Here is a 23,259-nt window from a genome sequence, read left to right as displayed (position 1 = left end):
ACCCGCATGTTCCGCCCAGCAGTGCGCCCACTAGCCCCGCCCACCCGTTCCCAGCAGTGCCCCCACCTGTGCCCAGCAGTGCCCCCACCTGTGCCCAGCAGTGCCCCCACCTGTGCCACTCTGCAGTGCCACCCACCTGTGCCCAGCAGTGCCACCCACCTGTGCCCAGCAGTGCCACCCACCTGTGCCCACCCACCAGTGCTGCCCACCAGTGCCACCCACCAGTGCAGCCCAGCAGTGCTGCCAGTCAGTGCCACCAGTCAGTGCCCAGGGGTTGTGCCAGTCAGTGCCGCCAGTCAGTGCCCAGAAGTGATGCCAGTCAGTGCCGTCTATCAGTACCCATCATCAGTGCCGCCTATCAGTGCCGCCTATCCGTGCCACCTCATTAGTACTGCCTATCAGTGCCCTTTAGTGCCGCCTATCAGTGCCCATCAGTGCCGCCTATCAGTGCCCATCAGTGCCGCCTCATCAACGCAAATCAGTGAAGGAGAAAAAATACCTGTTTGAAAAATTTTATAAAAGAAACAAATAAACTTTTTTTTTTTTTCAAATTTTTTGCACATTTTTAATTTATAGCGCAAAAAGTAAAGCGCCCAGTGGCGATTAAATACCACCAAAAGAAAGCTCTATTTGTGAGAAAAAAATGATCAAAATTTCATATGGGTACAATGTTGCATGACCGCGCAATTGTCAATCAAAGTGCGGCAGCGCTGAAAGCTGAAAATTGGCCTGGTAAGGAAGGGGGTATAAGTGCCTGGTAGGCAAGTGGTTAAGAGAAGAGGACCAGAGCAATGACTGGCACGCAATCCCGAGTTACATCAAAATTACTCATTCCCTAGACTGTCACTCTCTGCTCACGAAAGCCTCTGATAACCTTGGAATGTAGCATTATTTATGGGTTTTGTCTTAATATAGATCTACACTATATTGCCAAAAGTATTGGGACAAATCATTGGATTCAGGTGTTCCTATCATTTGTGAAAGAATGGGTCGCTCTTAGGAGCTCAGTGAATTCAAGCGTGGTATCGTGATAGGTTGCCACCTGTGCAATAAGTCCATCTATGAAATTTCCTTGCTACTAAATATTCCACAGTCAACTGTTAGTGGTATAACAAAGTGGAAGCAACTGGGAACAACAGCAACTCAGCCACAAAGTGGTAGGCCACATAAAATGACAGGGCAGAGTCAGCGCATGCTGAAGAGCATAATGCGCAGAAGTTGCCAACTGTCTGCAGAGTCAATAGCTAAAGACCTCCAAACTTCATGTGGCCTTCAGAATAGCACAACAGTGTGTAGAGAGCTTCATAGAATGGGTTTCCATGGCCGAGCAGTTGCAGCCAAGCCTTACATCACCAAGTGCAATGCAAAGCGTGGGATGCAGTGGTGTAAAGCACGCAGCCACTGGACTCTAGAGCAGTGGAGACGTGTTCTCTGATGTGATGAATCACACTTCTCTGTCTGGCAATCTGATGGACATGTGTGGGCTTGGCAGTTGCCAGGAGAGCGGTACTTGCCTGACTGCATTGTGCCAAGTGTAAAGTTTGGTGGAGGGGGGATTATGGTGTGCAGTTGTTTTTCAGCGGTTGGGCTTGGCCCCCTTAGTTCCACTGAAGGGATCTCTTAAGACGTCGGCATACCAAGACATTTTGGAAAATTTCATGTTCCCAACTTTGTGGAAACAGTTAGGGGATGGCCCCTTCCTATGGACTAAGACTGGGATGCCATTAAAGTTCATGTGTGTGTAAAGGCCGGCATCTCAATACTTTTGGAAATATAGTGTACTTCCAGTGCTGGAATCCCTGGATGTCACCAGATCCCATTCCCAAAATGTGGGATTTTCTTTAACTTTCAGTGATGATTGTAAACAGGACTGATGAGATGGAGTGTGACATCACTGCTCAGCCTCTCCACCTCATCCAATTAGAGAATGTACAGTATTCACTGAGAAAATTGAATGTGCCTGTGCCAACGGCCAACCTTCTGTGTTCACGATACAGCAGGGCAGCTGCTTGACATGGGACCCACAGGCACAAGTGGAGATCACTGGAGGAGATTGATTTCCAGCTTCTAGAGGGATTGCACAGGTAAGGTACAGGTATATGGGTCCAAGCTGGAGCAATGTAGCTATGTACAAATATCCTGAGCTGGAATTCCATTTTAGATCACACCTGGACATTGGCGAAATGCCTGCCAAACACCATGGGCATTTTCTTTTTGATTTCATCCACTTTTGTAGCTTCGGAACACAATGTATCCCTACTATAGAGTCTAGTGGTAGGTGGGTTTAACCCTCGGTGCCCAATCTGTGCCCTAGAGGCCTCATGCTGCCCTTTGGCACTTTTTGTGCAGCCCTTAGAGCCCATGCAGGTATTAATCTATGATTCTCTATTGGCCAGTTATAGTAGTGGTTTCTAGAAGCCTGATGTAATATGTCTCCAGTATATGACTGTCTCCTTAAACATGTCTCTAGTCTCCAACAACTCCTATAGCATGTCTGCAATCTCTGAGCATCTCTTGTATTATTTTAACAGTGTTTGACCATCTCCTGTATTATGTTCAAAGTCTCTGAATATCTTGTGTCATGCACATAGTCTAAGTCCTGTTGTGTGTCCGCTGTCTCTGATATTGAGTATTCATTCACACTTTTACATTTCTGTATGTTGCACTTTGGCTTGGTTTATTCTTAAGGTCGGGGACGGTTAAACAAAGTGGTTCAGCCATCGTTTTACTACTTCGCAACCACCCCTCTTAAAGCAGAACTACACTTTATCTGGATATCGCAAACCAAAAATGCTATTTAATTCATTTTCACTATTCAGAGCAAACTCACCCATCCATTCATGTCTCCATGCTTTATTTTGTTGAGAAATCACTTTGAACCCCCCCCCCCCCCAACATTTCTGGCCATGGCCATCTTGAATAAGGGAAGATGATTCTTGCAGCATTTACTTCCTGGAATCTATCTGCTCTCAGTTCCGGCAGGCAGGAGGGTGTGCTTACCTTAGCTCCACTTGAAAATTCCTGGGATGTACAGTGGGGCAAAAAAGTATTTAGTCAGTCACCAATAGTGCAAGTTCTCCCACTTAAAAAGATGAGAGAGGCCTGTAATTGGCATCATAGGTAGACCTCAACTATGAGAGACAAAATGAGAAAAAAAAATCCAGACAATCACATTGGCTGATTTGGAAAGAATTTATTTGCAAATTATGGTGGAAAATAAGTATTTGGTCAATATCAAAAGTTCATCTCAATACTTGTTATATATCCTTTGTTGGCAATGACAGAGGTCAAACGTTTCCTGTAAGTCTTCACAAGGTTGGCACACACTGTTGCTGGTATGTTGGCCCATTCCTCCATGCAGATCTCCTCTAGAGCAGTGATGTTTTGGGGCTGTCGCTGGGCAACACGGACTTTCAACTCCCTCCAAAGGTTTTCTATGGGGTTGAGATTTGGAGACTGGCTAGGCCACTCCAGGACCTTGAAATGCTTCTTACGAAGCCACTCCTTCATTGTTTGGGATCATTGTCATGTTGGAAGACCCAGCCACATTTCATCTTCAATGCCCTTGCTGATGGAAGGAGGTTTGCACTCAAAATCTCACGATACATGGCCCCATTCATTCTGTCCTGTACATGGATCAGTCGTCCTGGTCCCTTTGCGGAGAAACAGCCCCAAAGCATGATGTTGCCACCCCCATGCTTCACAGTAGGTATGGTGTTCTTTGGATGCAACTCAGCATTCTCTCTCCTCCAAACACGACAAGTTGTGTTTCTACCAAACAGTTCTATTTTGGTTTCATCTGACCATATGACATTCTCCCAATCCTCTTCTGGATCATCCAAATGCTCTCTAGCAAACTTCAGATGGGCCCGGACATGTACTGGCGTAAGCAGGGGGACACGTCTGGCACTGCAGGATCTGAGTCCCTGGCGGCGTAGTGTGTTACTGATGGTAGCCTTTGTTACGTTGGTCCCAGCTCTCTGCAGGTCATTCACTAGGGCCCCCCGTGTGGTCCTGGGATTTTTGCTCACCGTTCTTGTGATCATTTTGACCCCACGGGGTGAGATCTTGCGTGGAGCCCCAGATTGAGGGAGATTATCAGTGGTCTTGTATGTCTTCCATTTTCTAATTATTGCTCCCACAGTTGATTTGTTCACACCAAGCTGCTTGCCTATTGCAGATTCAGTCTTCTCAGCCTGGTGCAGGTCTACAGTTTTGTTTCTGGTGTCCTTCGACAGCTCTTTGGTCCTCACCATAGTGGCGTTTGGAGTGTGACTGTTTGAGGTTGTGGACAGGTGTCTTTTATACTGATAAGTTCAAACAGGTGCCATTGATACAGGTAATGAGTGCAGGGCAGAGGATCCCCTTAAAGAAGAAGGTGCAGGTCTGTGAGAGCCAGAAATCTTGCTTGTTTGTAGGTGACCAAATACTTATTTTCCACCATAATATGCAATTAAATGTTTTCCAAATCAGCCAATGTGATTGTCTGGATTTTTTTTCTCATTTTGTCTCTCATAGTTGAGGTCTACCTATGATGCCAATTACAGGCCTCTCTCATCTTTTTAAGTGGGAGAACTTGCACAATTGGTGGCTGACTAAATACTTTTTTGCCCCACTATATGTAGGGTCGGTGCTAGACTATTTTGCGCCCTAGGCAAGACCGGCTACTTGCGCCCCCACTCAAAAAAAAATTAAAAATTTTAAAAACCGTAGAAAATATTAAATCAGCAAAACATGAAACTGCTAAATTTCTTTTAATTTGCAAAAATAAGTGCTATAAAATGCCACTAGCACGAATATTAACCCCTTGGCGCCATCGTCACACAAATATTTGGCCTCACAGAACTGGACTTTTTTCTGTGGGTTTACACACTTGCGTGCCTGTCTTTGTGCTGGGAGTGCGCAGCACGGCCAACACAGGAACGGACCAAAAGCCAAACATGCTGCCTTTTATAATGATGCAGTGCACCACAACATATTGTACTGTATTCCCCTGCTTTTTGCTGTGCTGACTCTGACCTTTGATCCCAGCCTTGACACTGACCTAGTTCCAACTCTGATCTAGATGTTTTATCCTTTACTTAATTTTTATACAATGTTTCTTTTTCTCTCCATTCAAGAGGGCAGCACAGTGGCTAAATGGTTAGCACTTCTGCCTGGCAGTACTAGGGTTATTGGTTCGAATCCCAACCATGGCACCACCTGCCTGGAGTTTGTATGTTCTCCCTGTGCCTGTGTGGGTCTCCTCCGGGTACTCCGTTTTTACTCCCACACTCCAAAGACATGCTGGTAGGTTAATTGGCTGCTGTCTAAATTGGCCCTAGTATGTGTATGAATGGATGTGAGAACTGTACGCTCCTTGAGGGTTAGGGACTGATGTGAATATATAATAGAGGTGTAAAGTGCTGCGTAAATTGATAGCACCATATAAGTACCTGTAATAAATAAGAGGAAAAAGAGTGCAGGAACAGGCTGTACAGTTACTGATCACTGTGATAACCAATCACTGGCTATCACAGCAATCATGTGATTGAGATCTTCAAGCAGTTGTCAGTGAAGAGCCACTTCTTTATTTGCAATTATGACTGTGATTTCAGATTGTGTTACTTTGCGTCTGATCTGCAGGAACTCCGGCCTCTAGGTGACTTTCATAAAGTATTGTGTAACTTGACTGCATGAGCTACAAGGCTTACATCCTAAGATGATTTATAAGGTCACTTAGCTTAAAGCAGTGTTTTAAACCTAAAGTAAAAATGGAAAATATAACTAAAGGCAAAATCTTTTTAGTGCTGCACAGTGGAGATGGGTTAGAATACTTGCTTTTGTTGCTACCTGTGCTCCTGTTTGGGAGATTCACCCTCTTTAATTGACCTGAATATCATTATCATTGAAAGGAAAAGGCAAAAAAAGTTTTGCCTGTGATTCTACTGTAATATATTGCAATTTGACCTTTCTTAGATGTTCAGGTTGTATTAGTTTTTCTTTTTTTAGGCTGTTTTCCTTTATTTTCACCTGGTAATCTGGCCAGTAAGTCTGTTGTTTTTCAACTTACTTTAACAGACTGCGCTAGCAAGACAAAGTAGCAGTTAGTGTGTCGAGACAAACCGTTTACCACTGACATGGGTGTGTACAATGGTCAGCTCTTATTTATGTGATATCTTTAGCCTAAAAGGTAAAAAAAAATGTTGCTGTGATTACCTAAGGCAGAATTAAACCCTTCTATCCATTACAGCCAAGGAAGCTGCTATCTTAGATTCTGTTTGATCTGCAGTTGCCTTATTGCTGCACAGGTGATCATTTATAACACCAGCCATTTCATGGCTTGACAGTTTGGTTGAGAGCACAAGCAACTGTGACAGTTATTGGCTGCATGCTTGAATGTAACTGTTTTAGGAAACTTTTTAAATCGATGGGTTTAGCTTTGCTTAACCACCTCAGCTCTGGAAGATTTTACCCCCTTCCTGACCAGGCCATTTTTTGCTATACAGTGCTGTGTTACTTTAACTGACAATTGTGTGGTCATGCAATGCTGTACATAAACTACATTTATTTTCTTTTTTCCCACAAATAGAGCTTTCTTTTTGTGGTATTTGATCATCACTGTGTTTTCTTTCTTTTTTACAAACTAAATTAAAATAATACCAATTTAAAAAAAAAATAAAATATATATATATAATATAATTTTTTTTTTACTTTCTGCTATAAAACATATTTAATAAAAAACTATTTACAAAATCAAATTTCATCATACATTTAGGCCTAAATGTATTCTGCTACATATTTTTGGTTAAAAAAAAAAAAAAAAAACCCATTAAGAGTATATTGATTGGTTTGCGCAAAAGTTATAGTGTCTACAAACTATGGGATATATACTGGAAAATATATATATATATATATATATATATATATATATATATATATATATATATATATAGATAGATAGATAGATAGATACTGGTAGTGGCGGTAATTGGCAACTTTTTTTGATTTAAATCGGATTTTTTTAAATAAAATGCTTTTTGAGGAAAATCTATTACCATCCAAAGGTTATTCCATCATGAAATAAAGATTCGTTTTTTAATTATGTAGAATAAGGCTGTATACGTTTAATTTTTTTGGTAAATAAATTCCATTAATCCATTCACAATGTCATGCTCTTCCAGAGGTTTTTGTAAGATTATTGGGCAGTTTCTCTGCCTACAAGATATTATCACAGATGCTTGGTTTACTTTTGCAGTTCTCAAAACTGAATTTGACTCAGCGGAGATCACATGCCTTTTCTTCACAGCAAAAATGTTATAACATGAACAGAGTTAAGAAAAAGACCTTAATCCTAACTTCTACAAACCTATAAATACAGAATCAACCCCTTCAGTGCTAAATTTCAAGAAGTTCAGTGAATAGAATAGAAACAATATTTTTCTGATTGTTTGGAGTGGAATAGATCTGCACAAGAAGAAAGTGAAACTAAGTGTGAGGAGGAAGGGGCTGACAGTCTACGTTTCTTAAAATATATATATTTTGTTTAGCCAAATTAGTTAACAAACATGGATGTTTGTTTAAGCAAATAACATATGCTGTAATGTTATTGTTTCAGTTGAATAAATCTAGGTAATGATTATTTTTCTCCTTCCTAAGTACAACAGAAAAGTTGTCCAAATATGAATGATTAACCTATTAAACTGGGGATAAAAAAACTAATATGAAAAGTTGTTATTCTAAAAATCTTCATCTACTTGCATATTAAAGTTATACCAGCAAGAATTAGTCTTTATGTAGAAAACTATGATTTAAATCAAGCCTTACTGACTAGTGATTTAAATCGTGATTTAAATCCGTTTGATTTAACCTCCCTGGCGGTATGATTATTTCAGATTTTTGGTGCTGAAAGCGGTATCATTATTTTGCATGGAAATATGTAGTTTTTTTATTGTAGGCTGTAATTTTTAGGAATAACTCACTGAAATCTGTCTGAACAAGAGTCTATTAAACATCCCAGGTATGATAAAATTTGAAACACAAAATCATAAATTATAATTTAATAAAAAATAATAATATAATAATAATACATTTCATTCAATAAAATAGTCAAACCAAAAACACTGAAATTTGAAATATAGCGCCAAGTTCGCACATCGCTGAGCAAAGTCGCAAAATTGTTTTCAGTGTCTGATGACGAATTTCTCCACGAATCATCACTCAATTCTGCAAGTGGTTCTGATTTACTATCGCTGTTCTCTAGCTGGTCTAAACCCGCTTTTGACCTAAAGGGACACTTTTTGGACGCCATGGACTTTTCTAAGTTTCCAGGCAGAAAGAACAATCAAAATGCAGACAGGGCACAGGACAAAGCACTAGGGACAAAATGTATGTGAAATGGGTTGAAACAGCAATGTTTTACTATGTAAAATCGTTTTGAAAAAAATTATATTTTTTTTAAATATTCAAATTTCCCGCCGCCGGCGGCGCCTGTACGTCCCGACGTCACAGGGACCAGAACACAGGAGGCGGATGCCGGCATCAGCCGGAGGAGATGGCCGGGGACGCTGCAGGGGACACATCGCGGGAGCGAAGGACAAGGTAAGTGCTGCAGGGACTCCCTGTGCAGCGCCGCATGGTAAGCCCGAGTGTAGCTCGGGGTTACCGCTTTTGGTACTGACATTTTACCCCGAGCTACACTCGGGAATACCGTTAGGGAGGTTAAATCAAATCCACCCTGAAGTAAATCCATTGATTTAGGACCAATTCATACTGACTTGCGGCTAAATGTATAGAAAATGGATGTACATTTCCATCCATTTTATTTGCACGCTAACATCTGTTAACATTCATTTTTGATGTCCGTTGACATGCATTTTAGTGCATTTAAAGCATTTCGTGTTTTTAAGGGATATCCTGTGCAGTTTGTTGACATCTGCTTGCATCCATTTCATTGTGCTAAAATGCATAAATGTTGCATATCAATTAAACGCAGGTCATCACAGCCTTATAGTGTGAATAGGAGACATTGGAAATTGCTAAAACACAGATCAACACACTGGTGTGAATTGGCCCTTAACAGTTACATTCAAGGCTTGCTAGGAATGATGTCACAGTTGCTGCTGCTGTGGTGCCGCACCATAGCTTCTATGAATGAAAAGCTATCTCTGAATGAAGGATAGGCAGATGAAATGCGATAAATGTAGTAGGCAAACCTTGCAATCATAGATTGACGCTATAGTACAGCTTCTATGAATGGAATAATTTCTACTAAACTAGTTGTCATACATTTCACTGATCGGAAGTAATGTCCTTTTGTGTTATTTTTTTCTCTTAATGTGGGTTTTAAAAAGCGTTGGCTGGAGTTTTGCTTTATATGTTAGTCATGTCCATCTAAATCTGCACTGCACTTTGTCACATGGCTGGTGAAGGCTCATAAAACCTTCACCCATGAGGCTCAAAAAACATTCCTTCTGTAACTATAATGTGATTGCTGAATAAAGCTTCTGACTCATTCTAAAGATCCTTGGTGTGCTGGTGACATACTTTCTGCTTTGAATGTCTGTAGTTGCTAGCCGTGGTCAATGTAGCACCCACTAACATCCACATTCATTTTTCGGAATGTGTGCTTTGGGAATATTGTGTTTGGACCATCTAAATCTGCTAGGGCATCTAACACTACCAAAGGTCCAAAGGTGCTGTCCAAAGGTATCTCCGTTATTCTTCTATAGAGTGGAGACAGCCTAAGACAGGAAATGTTTTGCTGCCGAGATCACCAGGTGACAATAAGGGGGGGGGGGGGGGAGTCTAAAAAAGAAAACTAATGCAGTCACCACATTTGTAGTGGTTCTAAAGGCTCAAGGTTTTTTTTACCTTCATGCATTCTATGATCTGGGAGGTTCGGGGCTGCTCTATACAAAACCACTGCACAAAGCAAGTAAGTATGGAATTGTGGGTTTTTTTTATAATTTTTTATTGTGTTTTTTTAAACTTACATTTACTATCACTTTAACCGGTTGCCGACCAGCCACAGTACATTTACTGCGGCAGGGCGGCACTGCTGCGCAAACTCACGTGTGTATATATACGTCATTTTGCATATAGGGTAGGGGGCACACGACCGCCCTACCCGCGCCGCTGGCCGCGGGTGTCAATCACCCGGCCAGGTCCCGGCCGGTGATTACCGGCAATCACTGACAGAGAGGACAGCTGCATTGTTTTCAAAGCTCTCCTCCCTGTAAGTTTCTAGCACACTATTCCATAGAGCAGAGCTTAGCTTTGCTGGACAGTGTGTAACTCTGAAGCACTCACCCCCGCCCCCTAGTGAAACACTCTCCTCACACAGTTAACTCTTTGGTTGCCTAAAAATGTTAACCCCTTCCTCCCCAGTGCCATTAGTACAGTGTCAGTGGTTTGGTTTTTTTTTTAACACTGATCACTGTATTGGTGTCACTGGGGATGTCAGTGACCCCAAGTCAGTTCCCCCCCAGTGTCACAATGTCCTCCACAGTATCGCCATAAGTCGCTGATCGCCGCCATAAGTTGCTGTTCTCCGCCATTATTGGTATAAAAAAATAAAATTTCCAGTATATATACCGCCATTTGCAAACGCTATAACTTTCACGTAAACCAATTAATTTACATGTATTGTGATTTTTTTTTTTTTAGCAAAGACATGTCGCAGAATACATTTTGGCTTAAATTTATGACGAATTTGATTTTTACATTTTTTTACTGGACATTTTTTATAGCAAAAAGTTCAAAATATAATTTTTTTTTTCTCAAAATTGTCGGTCTTTTTTTTTTTTTTTTTTTTTTTTATAGTGCAAAAAATAAACGCACAGGTGATCAAATACCACCGAAAGAAAGCTCAAATCGTGGGGGGAAAAAGGGCGTAAATTTAACTTGGGTGCAGCGTTGCATGACCGCGCAATGGTCAGTTAAAATAACGCAGCGCCGTAAAACACAAACAGCTTCTGTAACCGCTTCCTGACCGCCCTATAGCAGAAATACAGAGCGGTACAGGTCCGCAAAATCATATATATATATATATATATATATACGTGATACGCGCTCCTGTGGTTTTCACGCCCCTCCCAGATAGCGTCAGATTGCCCGTCCGTACACCAGTAATCACATTTAATCCCTTGATTGCCAGGAACACGCTCATACACCATAAACCTCCATTGCTAGCATAGTGTCTAAACGGATCAATATCTTTGATCAGATCAGTACTATACCAGCGTTCACATTAGTATAGCGGCCCCAAAAACGTAGCGGGATCAGCGCCAGCAGCTGCGTTTAGCCCCTACGCTTACCCCCCCCCCCCGTCTCCGCCAGCAAGTGCAGTGTCAGGTCACTGTCACTTGATACATTGCACACAAAACCGCAGTGTTTGCAGAAGCAGGCCTGATCTCTGTTAGCACTTGCCGGTAAATTTTGATGACTCTCATATGCAGCAGAGTGCCAGTACTAGTGCCATGCTACCATTTGGTGAACTGGCAAGCACTAGTGACCTAGTACATCATGGTCTTTCATATACTTCTTAGATTGTAAGCTCCAAGGAGCAGGGCCCTCCTAACCCTCTTGTATTGAACTGATTGTTGCTGTATTGTCTCCCGTTATATTGTAAACTGCTGAGCAAACAGTTGGCACTATATAAATCCTGTATTATAATAATAATACCAGCACTACAGTATCAGTTGGTGACGCAGCAAGCCCCATAAGTGCAGTACAAGCTGGTGCGGTGGCAAGCACAAGTATTGTCCTGCAACCACTAAGAATTTGCACACAGGTCCATAGAGCCCCTAGTATCCTTTCAGATGTGCTTGCAAATCCCGATTGGCATCCCACAAATTCTGCAGCACTTGTACTTCCCCCATTCACTGCCCAACCCGGAATTCAAATGGAAACAGCAAATTTAACTACCCCTTGATTGTTTTTCACAGAAGATCTGTATGCATTGATTGTGAATCAAAGCAATTTATATGTACAACAATTTATCAACACCAACCTAAATCCAAACCTTGCCAGAGCATTCGCATTGAAACCCATTACGGTTTCCGAATTTAAATTTTTTTGGGGGGCCTAACCCTCAACATGGGCATTACTAAAAAAAATGAATTGCAGTTGTATTGGTCCACAGACCCCATTCATCATATCCCGCGTTCTCTGCTGCCATGGCAGGCATAGATATGAGAGTATAATGTGTTTTATGCATTTCAACGACAATACACTCTGTCGTCCTCAGGGTGACCTTGAATTTGACCAGCTCCACAAAATTCTGCCCCTCGCAAATCACCTTAACCAAAAATTTGCAGATGTCTATACTCCCCAGCAAAAAATCTGCGTTGCCGAGTCTCTCATTAATTTTTCTGGCCACCTTGCATTCAAACAATTTCTTTCCAGCAACCGTGCCAGATATGGGTGTCAAGATGTATAAGACCTGTGAGACAGGCTATACTTAGTTTCAGATTTACGAGGGAAAAGATAGTCACGTGGAGCCCCCCGGATGCCCAGACTACATGGAGAGCAGTGACAAGATAGTTTGTGGCTTGGTGTCATCCTTTTTCCATATGGGGTACCACTTATACGTGGACAATTTTTATTCAAGCGTGCCACTATTTAGACATTTGTACAATCTTGGAACTGGCACATGTGGCACCATGTGACCTAATGTGTGCCCACCATTAAAAGTGGGTGGATGCAGGGTGGTATATTCTAATGGTGGGCATACCACACATATACTTTATCTGGCAGAGATTTCTTCTCTTTTTTTCATTCAGCCCACAGGTTGCATACAAAAAACAAACAAAAAAAGAACATAGCATATATACCCAACAAGGATCTGCAACGTACTGGTACATCATTGGACTTTGGTTATACCAGGATGATGTCTACAGCTGCAGGCATCATCCTGATATAATTTTTTTCAGCCAGTGAACGGCTTTCATGTAAAAGCAATCCTAGTGGCTAATTAGCTGCAGGATTGCTTTTACAAGCAGCGGGAGATGATGCCCCCCTTCCCCCTCTGCCTTCCACGGCCTTCTCGGGCAGTCCAGTGCCATCAGGGGAACCTGAGAATGCAGCCAGTGTTTCTGCCAGCTTAACATAGAGCCGATTGGAGATCAGAGTGGTGCCAATCATCTCTATAGTCTAAGAAATCGGAAGCTACGAGCATTTAATCACTTCAGTTTCGCAGGATATAAACAGCACCATTTGTAAATTTGGAAAGCATCTGATCACACCGATCTTGGTTTGATTAGATAATGTAAGGGGAGAGAAGATATCTAGAGTCTGATAGACCCCAGAAAAAGAATATATGACAATGCCCATTGAAGTTATAGGGGATATTTGCATTCCCTGTGATAGCATTAAAAGTGATCAAAAAATTAAAAAAAAATGAAAGGGACAGTGTAAAAATAATAAAAAATCAAAATAACTTAAAAAAAAAATAAAACGAGTGTGCACGAGAGTTGAACTTGTGCCGGTATGTAAACAGCGGTTGCACCATGCATGTGAGGTATCGCCGTGAACGTTAGATCAAGGGCAGTAATTCTAACACTAGACCTCCTCTGTAAATCTAAAATTGTAGCTTGTAAAGGCTTTTAAAACGTTGCCTATGGATATTTAAAATGTTTGCAGTTTGTTGCCATTGCGCAGGGCATGCACAGTTTTAAATCATGTCATGTTTGGTATCTATTTACTCGGCATACCATCATCTTTTATATGTTACCAAATAATTGGCCAATATGTTGTGTTTTTGTGCATTTTTTTTAATGTGCTTTTGAAAAATCGCTCCGCGAGTACTATGTGACATTACAAATTGTAGTACCCACCATTTTATTCACTAGGGTGTCTGCTTTAAAAAAATATAATGTTTGGGGGTTTAAATTAATTTCCTAGCAAAAAATACTGATTTGTTTTCATGTGAACAAAAAGAAGAGTGAATGATGTGTGGCATAAACTTCTACTGCTGGGTGTAAAATGCCCCCACCCCCCAAAACAACCCCTTTTTGGACACTTCAAACTATTTGCTGAGAGGCATGTTGAATCAATAGAAGAATTTTTTTTTTTGTTTTTGGAAAATTACTAAAATTTTCTTTTTTTTTAAACAAAATTTTCACTTAATTGATTTACTGCTCACACATGCCATGGGTATATGTGGAATTACTCCCCAAAATACATTCTGCTACTTCTCTCGAGTATCGGGGATACCACATGTGAGAGATGTTTTGGCAGTTTAGCCAAGTACAGGGCCCCAAAATCCAATAAGCACCTTCAGGCTTTTAAAAGGCTTTATTTCCTCATTACACTTCCTGACTACCTATCACAGTTTCGGAGGCCCTGAAATGCCAGGATAGCACCAAACCCACCCAAATGACCACTTTTTTGGAAAGCAGGCACCCCAAGGAATTTGATAAGAAGCATGATGAGTATTTTGCAGATCTCGTTTGTTGCCACAAGTTTTTGGAAAATGAAGAAAAAAAAACAAAAATATTTTTTTCTTTTTCTTTTTTTATATTTCAAAACCTTGTGAAAAAAAAATGAGATCTGCAAAATACTCACCATGCCTATTTTTAAATTCCTTGGGGTATCTACTTTCCAAAAAGGGGTCATTCGGGGGGGGGGGGGGGGTTGGTGCTATCCTGACATTTCAAAGTGGTCATTGGATTTCAGGCTCCTGTATGTGACTAGGCTCCCAAAAAGTCTCATACGTGGTATCCCCATACTTGGTAGAAGTAGCAGAATGTGATAAGCAGTCAGAAAGTAAAAGCTGTGTAAATTCCATTATCTATACCATAGTTTGTAGACACTATAACTTTCACACAAAGCAATCAATATACACTTATTGAGATTTTTTTTTAGCCAAAAACATGTAGCAGAATACATTTTGGCCTAAATTTATAACTAACTTTTGAGTACTATATATTTTTTATAGCCGAAAGTAAAAAATATAATTTTTCTTCAAAATTTTCAGTCTTTTTTTTTTGTTTATAGCGCGAAAAATAAAACGCGCACAGGTGATCAAATACCACTGAAAGAAAGCTCTGTTTGTGTGAAATAAAAGGACGTAAATTTGTTTGGGTACAGCATTGCATGACCGCGCAATTATCAGTTGAATTAGTGCAGCACCGAGTAGCAAAAAGAAGCCTGGTCATTAAGGGGGGTAAATCTTCTGGAGGGCAAGTGGCTAAGGACCAATGAGCTGCAATATCCTTTATTTTTATTTTTAGTTTACTACCGCTTTAAACAGCACATATGCAGTATGAACAATGCAATGTGTACTTTTTTTATGGAACAAGTGAAAAACACATCTTTTATAGCAAGTGTGACAATCTTTGCTGTTAACAATGGATATTTAAAGGCAGTTTACCTTTTTGTGTTGTCCCTGACAGTTATTTTATACTGTATGGGGTTTAAGCACTGTTTCTTATGACAAAGGGCAGTTTATTAAAGCTGAACTCTAGATAGCTATAAAAACATGAATGAATGCAGCTCTGTGAATCATTCATTCATCATTACATGTTTTTTGTTTTTTTGTAATACATGCTTTTAAGTACCTTATATCAGCTTCTTGCAATCCCTTTACAGCAGAACTGGAGTGTGAAAGAAAGACGCAGTGCAAGGCGCCAATCAGGTCATGTACTGACAATGAGTATGCTGATAGGAAGAGAAAGCCACAAGATGAGCTCATCATTTTGTGCTTTTCCTTTCACTGTCCAGTCAAAGACTGGGGAGGGTCCAGCATAACCTGGGTGCAGAGAATGATGCTGTCCATCAGATGTTGGACATCTAGTGGCAGACAATGGTCCTACAGGTGACCGCTCTGGGTTAAAGGTGAATAGTGAAGTAAAAGCTGGTTTTATTTTAGGCTATTTATTTTTGTCTGGTAGTTCTGTTTTAACTCATAGCATCTATCTTTCATTTTTCTACAAATGGGTTTGTGGATTACATAAGAAGATGCATGTCTTTGCTTTTAGTGTTTAGTTACTGACCGTTATCATTACAGTTTCATTACAGGTGAGCTAGTGTTAGTGTTGCCTGTTAATATTATTTACAGGAAATTTATGGAGAAAAATGTTTCCATAAATTTGATGCATTTAAATGTTAATTATAATGCAGTATGTTGCTCGCTTGCATTCTGTCTTTTTATATATTGTCCTTTTTTCAATATATACACATGTATCTTTATGTATGTGTTTGAGCTTGCAGAATATTTGTCATGCGTAGTAAAACTGATTTATGTATTTCAGATTCACACTCAAGTGACGAGATTAAACAGGAACTCCTTACTAGCTAATGTGATAGCTGCGTACACAAGGTTATGTGCCCAGCCTCCTAAAGGTAGGTAGTCAATAGAGGCAAGGAGGTTTTAGTTTAATAGGCAGTTTTTATGAAGCATTGTCTAATTACTAGATTTTATAATACTTGTTCTCTGTAACTTTTATTTTTTTAATTTTAGGGATTTCGCCAGCACTAGCAATTTACGCAGCGGTTTACATATTGTACATTCACATCCATCCATCCATTCACATCCATCCCTGCCCTCAAGGAGCTTACAATCTAGGGTCCTTATTTCACATGGATAAATGCATGCGCACACACATACGAGGGCCAGTTTAGATAGCGGCCAATTACCTTCCACCATATTTTTGGAGGGTGGGAGGAAACCAAGGTATGCAGAGGAAAACCTATGCCCGCACAGGGAAATTATGCAACTAATATGCAGATACTTTCCTGGCCAGGACTCAGACTGAGAACCTCAGTGCTGTAAGGCAATAGTGCTAACCACTAAGTGACTGTGCCACAATATTTTCATTTTTTTTTCTGCTTTTTCCAGATATGTCCACAATATTTATTAACATTATTAATTTTAAAGCACTACTCAGGAACAATCACCAGCCAAATTATCCCCAGCTGAGCATAGCACTAAAATATATATACTTAAAGGAGAAGTACAACCAAAGCTCTTTTGGCTGTACTTCTCCTGTGGATCATAGGATTGCAGTTCGTTCTGCACTCGTGTGACCCGTTTTCAGCTGACAGCGGGCTGAAGCCCACTGTTGGCTGACGTCACTCATCTGGTCCAGCCGAAGAGGAGGGGCCAGGAGTACGAGCAGGGGGACCCCAGAAGAGGAGGATCGGGGTTGCTCTGTGCAAAACCATTACAGAGAGCAGGCAAGTATAGACATATTTGCTGTTTTTTATGAAAAAAATAAATAAAATTTAATATCACTTTAAAAACACACAGCTTGCTGGAACTAAAGCAGCATGGCTTCACTGAGTGGTGATCATGTCAGACTAATCTGATTTAATTTTTTTACTATCGCTAATGTTTTGGACACAGAGTGGTACTGTAGACAAAGCCTATCTTGATTTCAGTAAAGCAATTGATAAACATCCATGTAATGTTTTAATGAAAAAAAACACTTAACCCTTGCGCCCTATGTAAGACCAGCTAAGACCCCCCCCCCCCAAAAACAAAACATAATTTTAAAACAGCTTGTAGTTTGAGTGATACGGGCCACAAATCTCCCCCAAATTACCCCTCCTAGCATACGCCCCCAAATGTCCCATTCTAGAACAAATCTTGCTCCCTGCCACCCCCTACATTCCCATTCCTAGCCCAAATCCCCTCAACACAATCCCACCTAGGAAACATTACGCCCTGTCCCCCTTCCTAGCACAAATCATTTTCCCCCATCCCCCCTCTCAGCACAAATCCCCTCCCTGTAATCACCCCTTCCCCTCTTACAGCACAAATCCCTCCCCAAATCACCCCACCTAGAAGAAATCTTACTCCCGTCACCCCCCAAATTCCCTCTCTTAGGACAAATCCTCCATCCTAGAACAAATCTTCTGGGAGTCCCCAAATCCCCCCCCCCATCTCTGGGCTCCTCCTCCCCAGCTTGCCGGCTGTCTCTGGGCTCCTCCTCCCCAGCTTGCCGGCTGTCTCTGGGCTCCTCCTCCCCAGCTTGCCGGCTGTCTCTGGGCTCCTCCTCCCCAGCTTGCCGGCTGTCTCTGGGCTCCTCCTCCCCAGCTTGCCGGCTGTCTCTGGGCTCCTCCTCCCCAGCTTGCCGGCTGTCTCTGGGCTCCTTCTCCCCAGCTTGCCGGGTACCAGGCGCAGGATTGCAGCACCAGGGACCTGCACTAGCTGTCGGATCAGGACTGTGAAGGGTTTGTTTACTCTAAACAAGAGATCCCTGTGCTCAAATCCATACAGCTAGTGCATGCATTTATCCATCAGGTGCTAAAGGGGTGTAACCACATTAACTCTAGAAATTCTGAAGGACCCTCTGCACACTGGTATATACCCTTTCAAGCAAACTATGCAACAAATAGGGATATTTGGTTCACACATATTGCAATACATGTTTAAGCTGGCCAACTGCGTCAAAGTAATCCCTCTATGGCCAGTCCTACTCTGCCCTGCCTACACAAGTGCTACTGTGGACACAATGCTAGCATAGGGGAAAAGACACAATGGGGAGAGCTACAAGGTTCAGGTCTGGCTACTGACCCAACAATACAACAAACAAGAGATCCCTGTGCTCAAATCCATACAGCTAGTGCATGCATTTATCCATCAGGTGCTATAGGGGTGTAACCACATTAACTCTAGAAATTCTGAAGGACCCTCTGCACACTGGTATATACCCTTTCAAGCAAACTATGCAACAAATAGGGATATTTGGTTCACACATATTGCAATACATGTTTAAGCTGGCCAACTGCGTCAAAGTAATCCCTCTATGGCCAGTCCTACTCTGCCCTGCCTACACAAGTGCTACTGTGGACACAATGCTAGCATAGGGGAAAAGACACAATGGGGAGAGCTACAAGGTTCAGGTCTGGCTACTGACCCAACAATACAACAAACAAGAGATCCCTGTGCTCAAATCCATACAGCTAGTGCATGCATTTATCCATCAGGTGCTAAAGGGGTGTAACCACATTAACTCTAGAAATTCTGAAGGACCCTCTGCACACTGGTATATACCCTTTCAAGCAAACTATGCAACAAATAGGGATATTTGTTTACTCTGCCCCCTAACCCCATTATTTGCTAGGAGGGGTTGGGGGTGGGTAAACAAACCCTGCACAGTCCCATTCCTGACATTCTCAATCTGGAGCACTGCAGTGGCACGAGCGTGTAGCTGGGGGGCAAAAAGATCACAGCCTATTCCCAGTTCTCTCCTCCTTCTATAGATTTGGTCTTGCACTTTCTGCGCTAAGCTGACAGGAGTAGTGAAGTTGCTACTACTCTTGTCACCTTGTAGCATCAGGAGCCCGCATTGCTGCGTCTCCCTGTCCAGGCCTTCGACAGAGTACAATATTGGAGGTACAGTGCTGGCAATAGTACTAAGGAAAATGATTTGGGGGTAATTATTTCAGATGACTGAAAAATAAGCAACTAGTATGGCCATGCAGTGGGAAAAGCAAATAGAAATCTAGGATTCATCACTAGAGGGGTCACCAGCAGGAGGAAAGAGGACCTGTTTCCCTCATATAGATTATTTCGACCTCATTTAGAATGCTGTGGCCAGTTCTGGAGACCTCACTTACTAAATTATATTGAGAAGATAGGACAAGTCCAGAGATGGCAACAAAAATGGTGAAAGGTCTGGAGGCTAAAACATATCAGGAAAGACTTCAGAAACTTAATATACACAGCCTGGAGGAAAGACGGGAAAGGGGAGATGTGACTGAAACCCTTAAATACATTAATGAAGTTCAGGAGGGCAGTATTTTAATATGAGGCTAGGAAAGATCAAGACCTCAAACTAGAGGAACCTTCAAAACCAGAAAGTATAATGGTTAGAAAGTATTTTTAACAAAAGAGTAGTTGATTCTTGGAATAGACATCAGCAGGAATCTTGAGTTGGTTAACCGTAAAAACCGTAAGTAGATTAAAACATGCTCGGAACAAACATACACTATATTGCCAAAAGTATTGGGACACGTGCCTTTACACGCACATGAACTTTAATGGCATCCCAGTCCTAATCTGTAGGGTTCAATATTGAGTTGGCCCACCCTTTGCAGCTATAACAGCTTCAACTCTTCTGGGAAGACTGTCCACAAGGTTTAGGAGTGTGTCTATGGGAATGTTTGACCATTCTTTCAGAAGCACATTTGTGAGGTCAGGCACTGATGTCGGAGAGCAGGTCTGGCTCGCAGTCTCCGCTCTAATTCATCCCAAAGGTGTTCTATCAGGTTGAGGTTAGGACTCTGCAGGCCAGTCAATTTCCTCCACCCCAAACTCGCTCTTCCATGTGTTTATGGACCTTGCTTTGTGCACTAATGCACAGTCATGTTGGAACAGGAAGGGGCCAATACTCAAACTATTCGCACAAAGTTGGGAGAATGAAATTGTCCAAAATGCCTTGGTATGCTGACGCCTTAAGAGTTCCCTTCACTGGAACGAAGAGGCCAAGGCCAACCCCTGAAAAACAACCCCACACCACAATCCCCCTTCACCCCCATTTACACTTGGCACAATGCAGTCAGGCAAGTACCCTTCCTTTTGGCAACCGCAAAACCCAGACACATCCATCGGATTGTCAGACGGAGAAGCATGGCTTGTCACTCCAGAGAACATGTCTCCACTGCTTTAGAGTCCAGTGGCAGTGTGCTTTACAATGCTTTGCATTGCACTTGGTGATGTAAGCCTTGTATGCAGCTGCTCGGCCATGGAAACTGATTCCATGAAGCTCTCTACACACTGTTGTGCTAATCTGAAGGCCACGCAAAGTTTGGAGGTTTTTAGCTATTGACATTGCATGCACTGACCCCACTCTGTCATTTTACATGGCCTACCACTTCGTGGCTGAGTTGCTGTTGTTCCCAGTTGCTTCCACTTTGTTTTAATACCACTAATAGTTGACCGTGGAATATTTAGTAGCAAGGAAATTTCATAGATGGACTTACTGCACAGGTGGCAACCTATCACGGTATCATGCTCGAATTCACTGAGCTCCTGAGAGCGACCCATTCTTTCACAAATGTTTGTAGAAGCAGTCTGCATGCCTAGGTGCTTGAATGTTTACACCTGTGGACATGGAGGTGATTGGAACACCTGAATCCAATGATTTGTCCCAATACTTTTGGCAATATAGTGTAGATCTATATTCAGACAAAAACCATAAATAATGCTACATTCCAAGGTTATCAGAGGCTTTCGTGAGCAGAGAGTGACAGTGTAGGGAATGAGTTATTTTGATGTAATTTGGGATTGCGTGCCAGTCAGTGCTCTGGTCCTCTTCTCTTAAAGGATAAGTTCACCTTTTGGACAAAAATAATAAATGCACGTTTTGTTTTTTGTTTTTTTTGCAGGTAAGAAAAATATGCATTTATTATTTTTGTACAAAGGAGCCTGGAAAGCAATGCACCTGCGATCAGTAGATCGCGGATGCTATGCGGGTCTCCTACAGACCGGTTAAAATATCTGCCTGCCGTACAGGATGTACAAGCAAGCAGATATTCTGTCAGGAAACCGCTAAGACTGTCGGGACTTGCAGTACATTCATTCACGAAAGTCTGTGAATGAATGACGTGGCCACGTAAGTGGAGCCCCGCATGGCCGTGCTGTTTTCAAATCTGACACATAGTATGCGGAAACTTCTCCCCGTATTATCTGTCAGAGGGAGGAAGGTTTTGGGTACTATAGGAGAAACATGTAACATGTTCCCAAAGGAGAGCTTATCCTTTAACCTCTTCATGCCGAGCGGCCGCACATTTGCGGCAATTAACAAAAAAAATATGTGCTGAGAGTGCGCACCCTGTGCGCTCCCAGCACACATGTCCGGTACTCATGGAAAGGTCCCGGTCTGCTCTTTCGATCGGGACCTTTCCCGATCATGTGACCGCTGTGATGACGCATCACGGCGGTCACATGATCCCTAAACCCCGCCTGTCCTGCCTCCTGGCTTCTGAAACTCTTAAAGGGCCGGGAGGCGCCAGCGGGAAAGGGTTAAGCACAAGAATGTGGCTGGCCACTTCTGCGTTGTCATGTACAGTGCAGGATGACCATTGCGTTCTATTTGATGACATTGAGAGGAGCAGCAGCAAGACTGAAGACCAAGAAAAAGCAGCTTTTGGGGGCCCGTTTTTATTACAACTGGAACTGATGGGGAGCAAAACCACATTACCCAGGTTTAAGGTTAGCAATACCTTGTGTTATATCATCTCTTAGAGAAAAAAAAAGTTGTGAATCTCATATCAGTTGGGGTCATTTTAATAATGTTAGTGAATTTCTAAAGATAGGCTTTAGAAATTGAAACTTTATCAACTTGCTTTTGCTTAAAACTGAAAAATCTTTTTAATATGTTTCCTAAATGCTTATTTTATACATTTGTTGCATTAGCTATTCAATCCTTTCACTTTGATAACTCATCTGAAATGTACTTTGCTGTTCTAGGCTAAACTGTTGGGTGCATTTATATTGTTGCACATTTTAATGATATAAATAGTTGAAATATAAAATTGAATGCCCACTTTAAACAACATGTGTTAATTTTTCAGGTTTTGAAAAATATTTTCCAAATAAGAAAATTGGCAAGGAAGCAAATGATTCCAAAGTGGAGCTGAAAGGTAAAATTGTTGCCTAAAAATAATGCATGAACTAGGTTTTATAAATATAGTGGGAGCTTTCATTTCATAAGCCGGCCTCTTTAATACAAAAAAATTAGGTATATAATTAAAAATCATCTTCCTCCAGGCTTGCAAACAACTGTGGCTGGTGGAGACACTTGTTATCAAAAATTGTATGCACAGCATTCCTAAAGCAGAACTCTAGGCAAACTGCAAAATATATGTGAGCTATTTTTGCCTGCCAAAAGTTTTTAATTTAGTTTGCCCAGTCATCTGTACCAGACAGCATAGCCAGATTGATGACATCACTTTTCTTTACTGTAGTTAATTGATACTGGTTGTTCAAGGTACAGCAGCACATTGATGAGATCATCCTCCTTATCCTTTATGTTTAATTATGTTGATAGTGTTGGGCCTTTAGGGTTCATTGACATTATTGAGCATATGTTTGCATTTGCATAACATAATCCCTGCATGAAAACGCAACAAGTCCTTTTATATCATCAAAATAGCACAAACATAGCATGTTGGCATGTACTGAAACATAGGGGATAAGTCAAATTGCCTTGTTCTCGTGTTGGGATTATGTTTGATGCAAACAAGCCTTTAATAATGTTTTCTTAAATAATACATTTATCCCCAGTTGTCTTCCAGGACAGCCCGTGAGAGATGGAACTACTCCCA

General features: G+C 41.6%; 1 protein-coding gene across 1 annotated transcript in view; it reads left to right on the top strand.

Moving 5' to 3' along the window:
• The window catches only part of AFG3L2 (AFG3 like matrix AAA peptidase subunit 2), a 67,144-nt gene that overhangs the window by 1,520 nt on the left and 42,365 nt on the right, over window positions 1–23,259 (top strand). The window contains exons 2-3 of the mRNA XM_089671033.1: window positions 16,236–16,326; window positions 22,507–22,575. Coding sequence (XP_089527159.1) covers window positions 16,236–16,326; window positions 22,507–22,575 — 160 coding nt within the window. The remainder of the gene's footprint in view (window positions 1–16,235; window positions 16,327–22,506; window positions 22,576–23,259) is intronic.

This window comes from Staurois parvus, unplaced genomic scaffold, assembly GCF_062004578.1.
Source record: "Staurois parvus isolate SC_StPar_1 unplaced genomic scaffold, SC_StPar_1.0 ptg000097l, whole genome shotgun sequence".
In the NCBI taxonomy this organism is placed as follows: domain Eukaryota; kingdom Metazoa; phylum Chordata; class Amphibia; order Anura; family Ranidae; genus Staurois; species Staurois parvus.
Note: the sequence above shows the minus strand (reverse complement) of the source record. Positions and strands in the feature narration are given on the sequence as shown.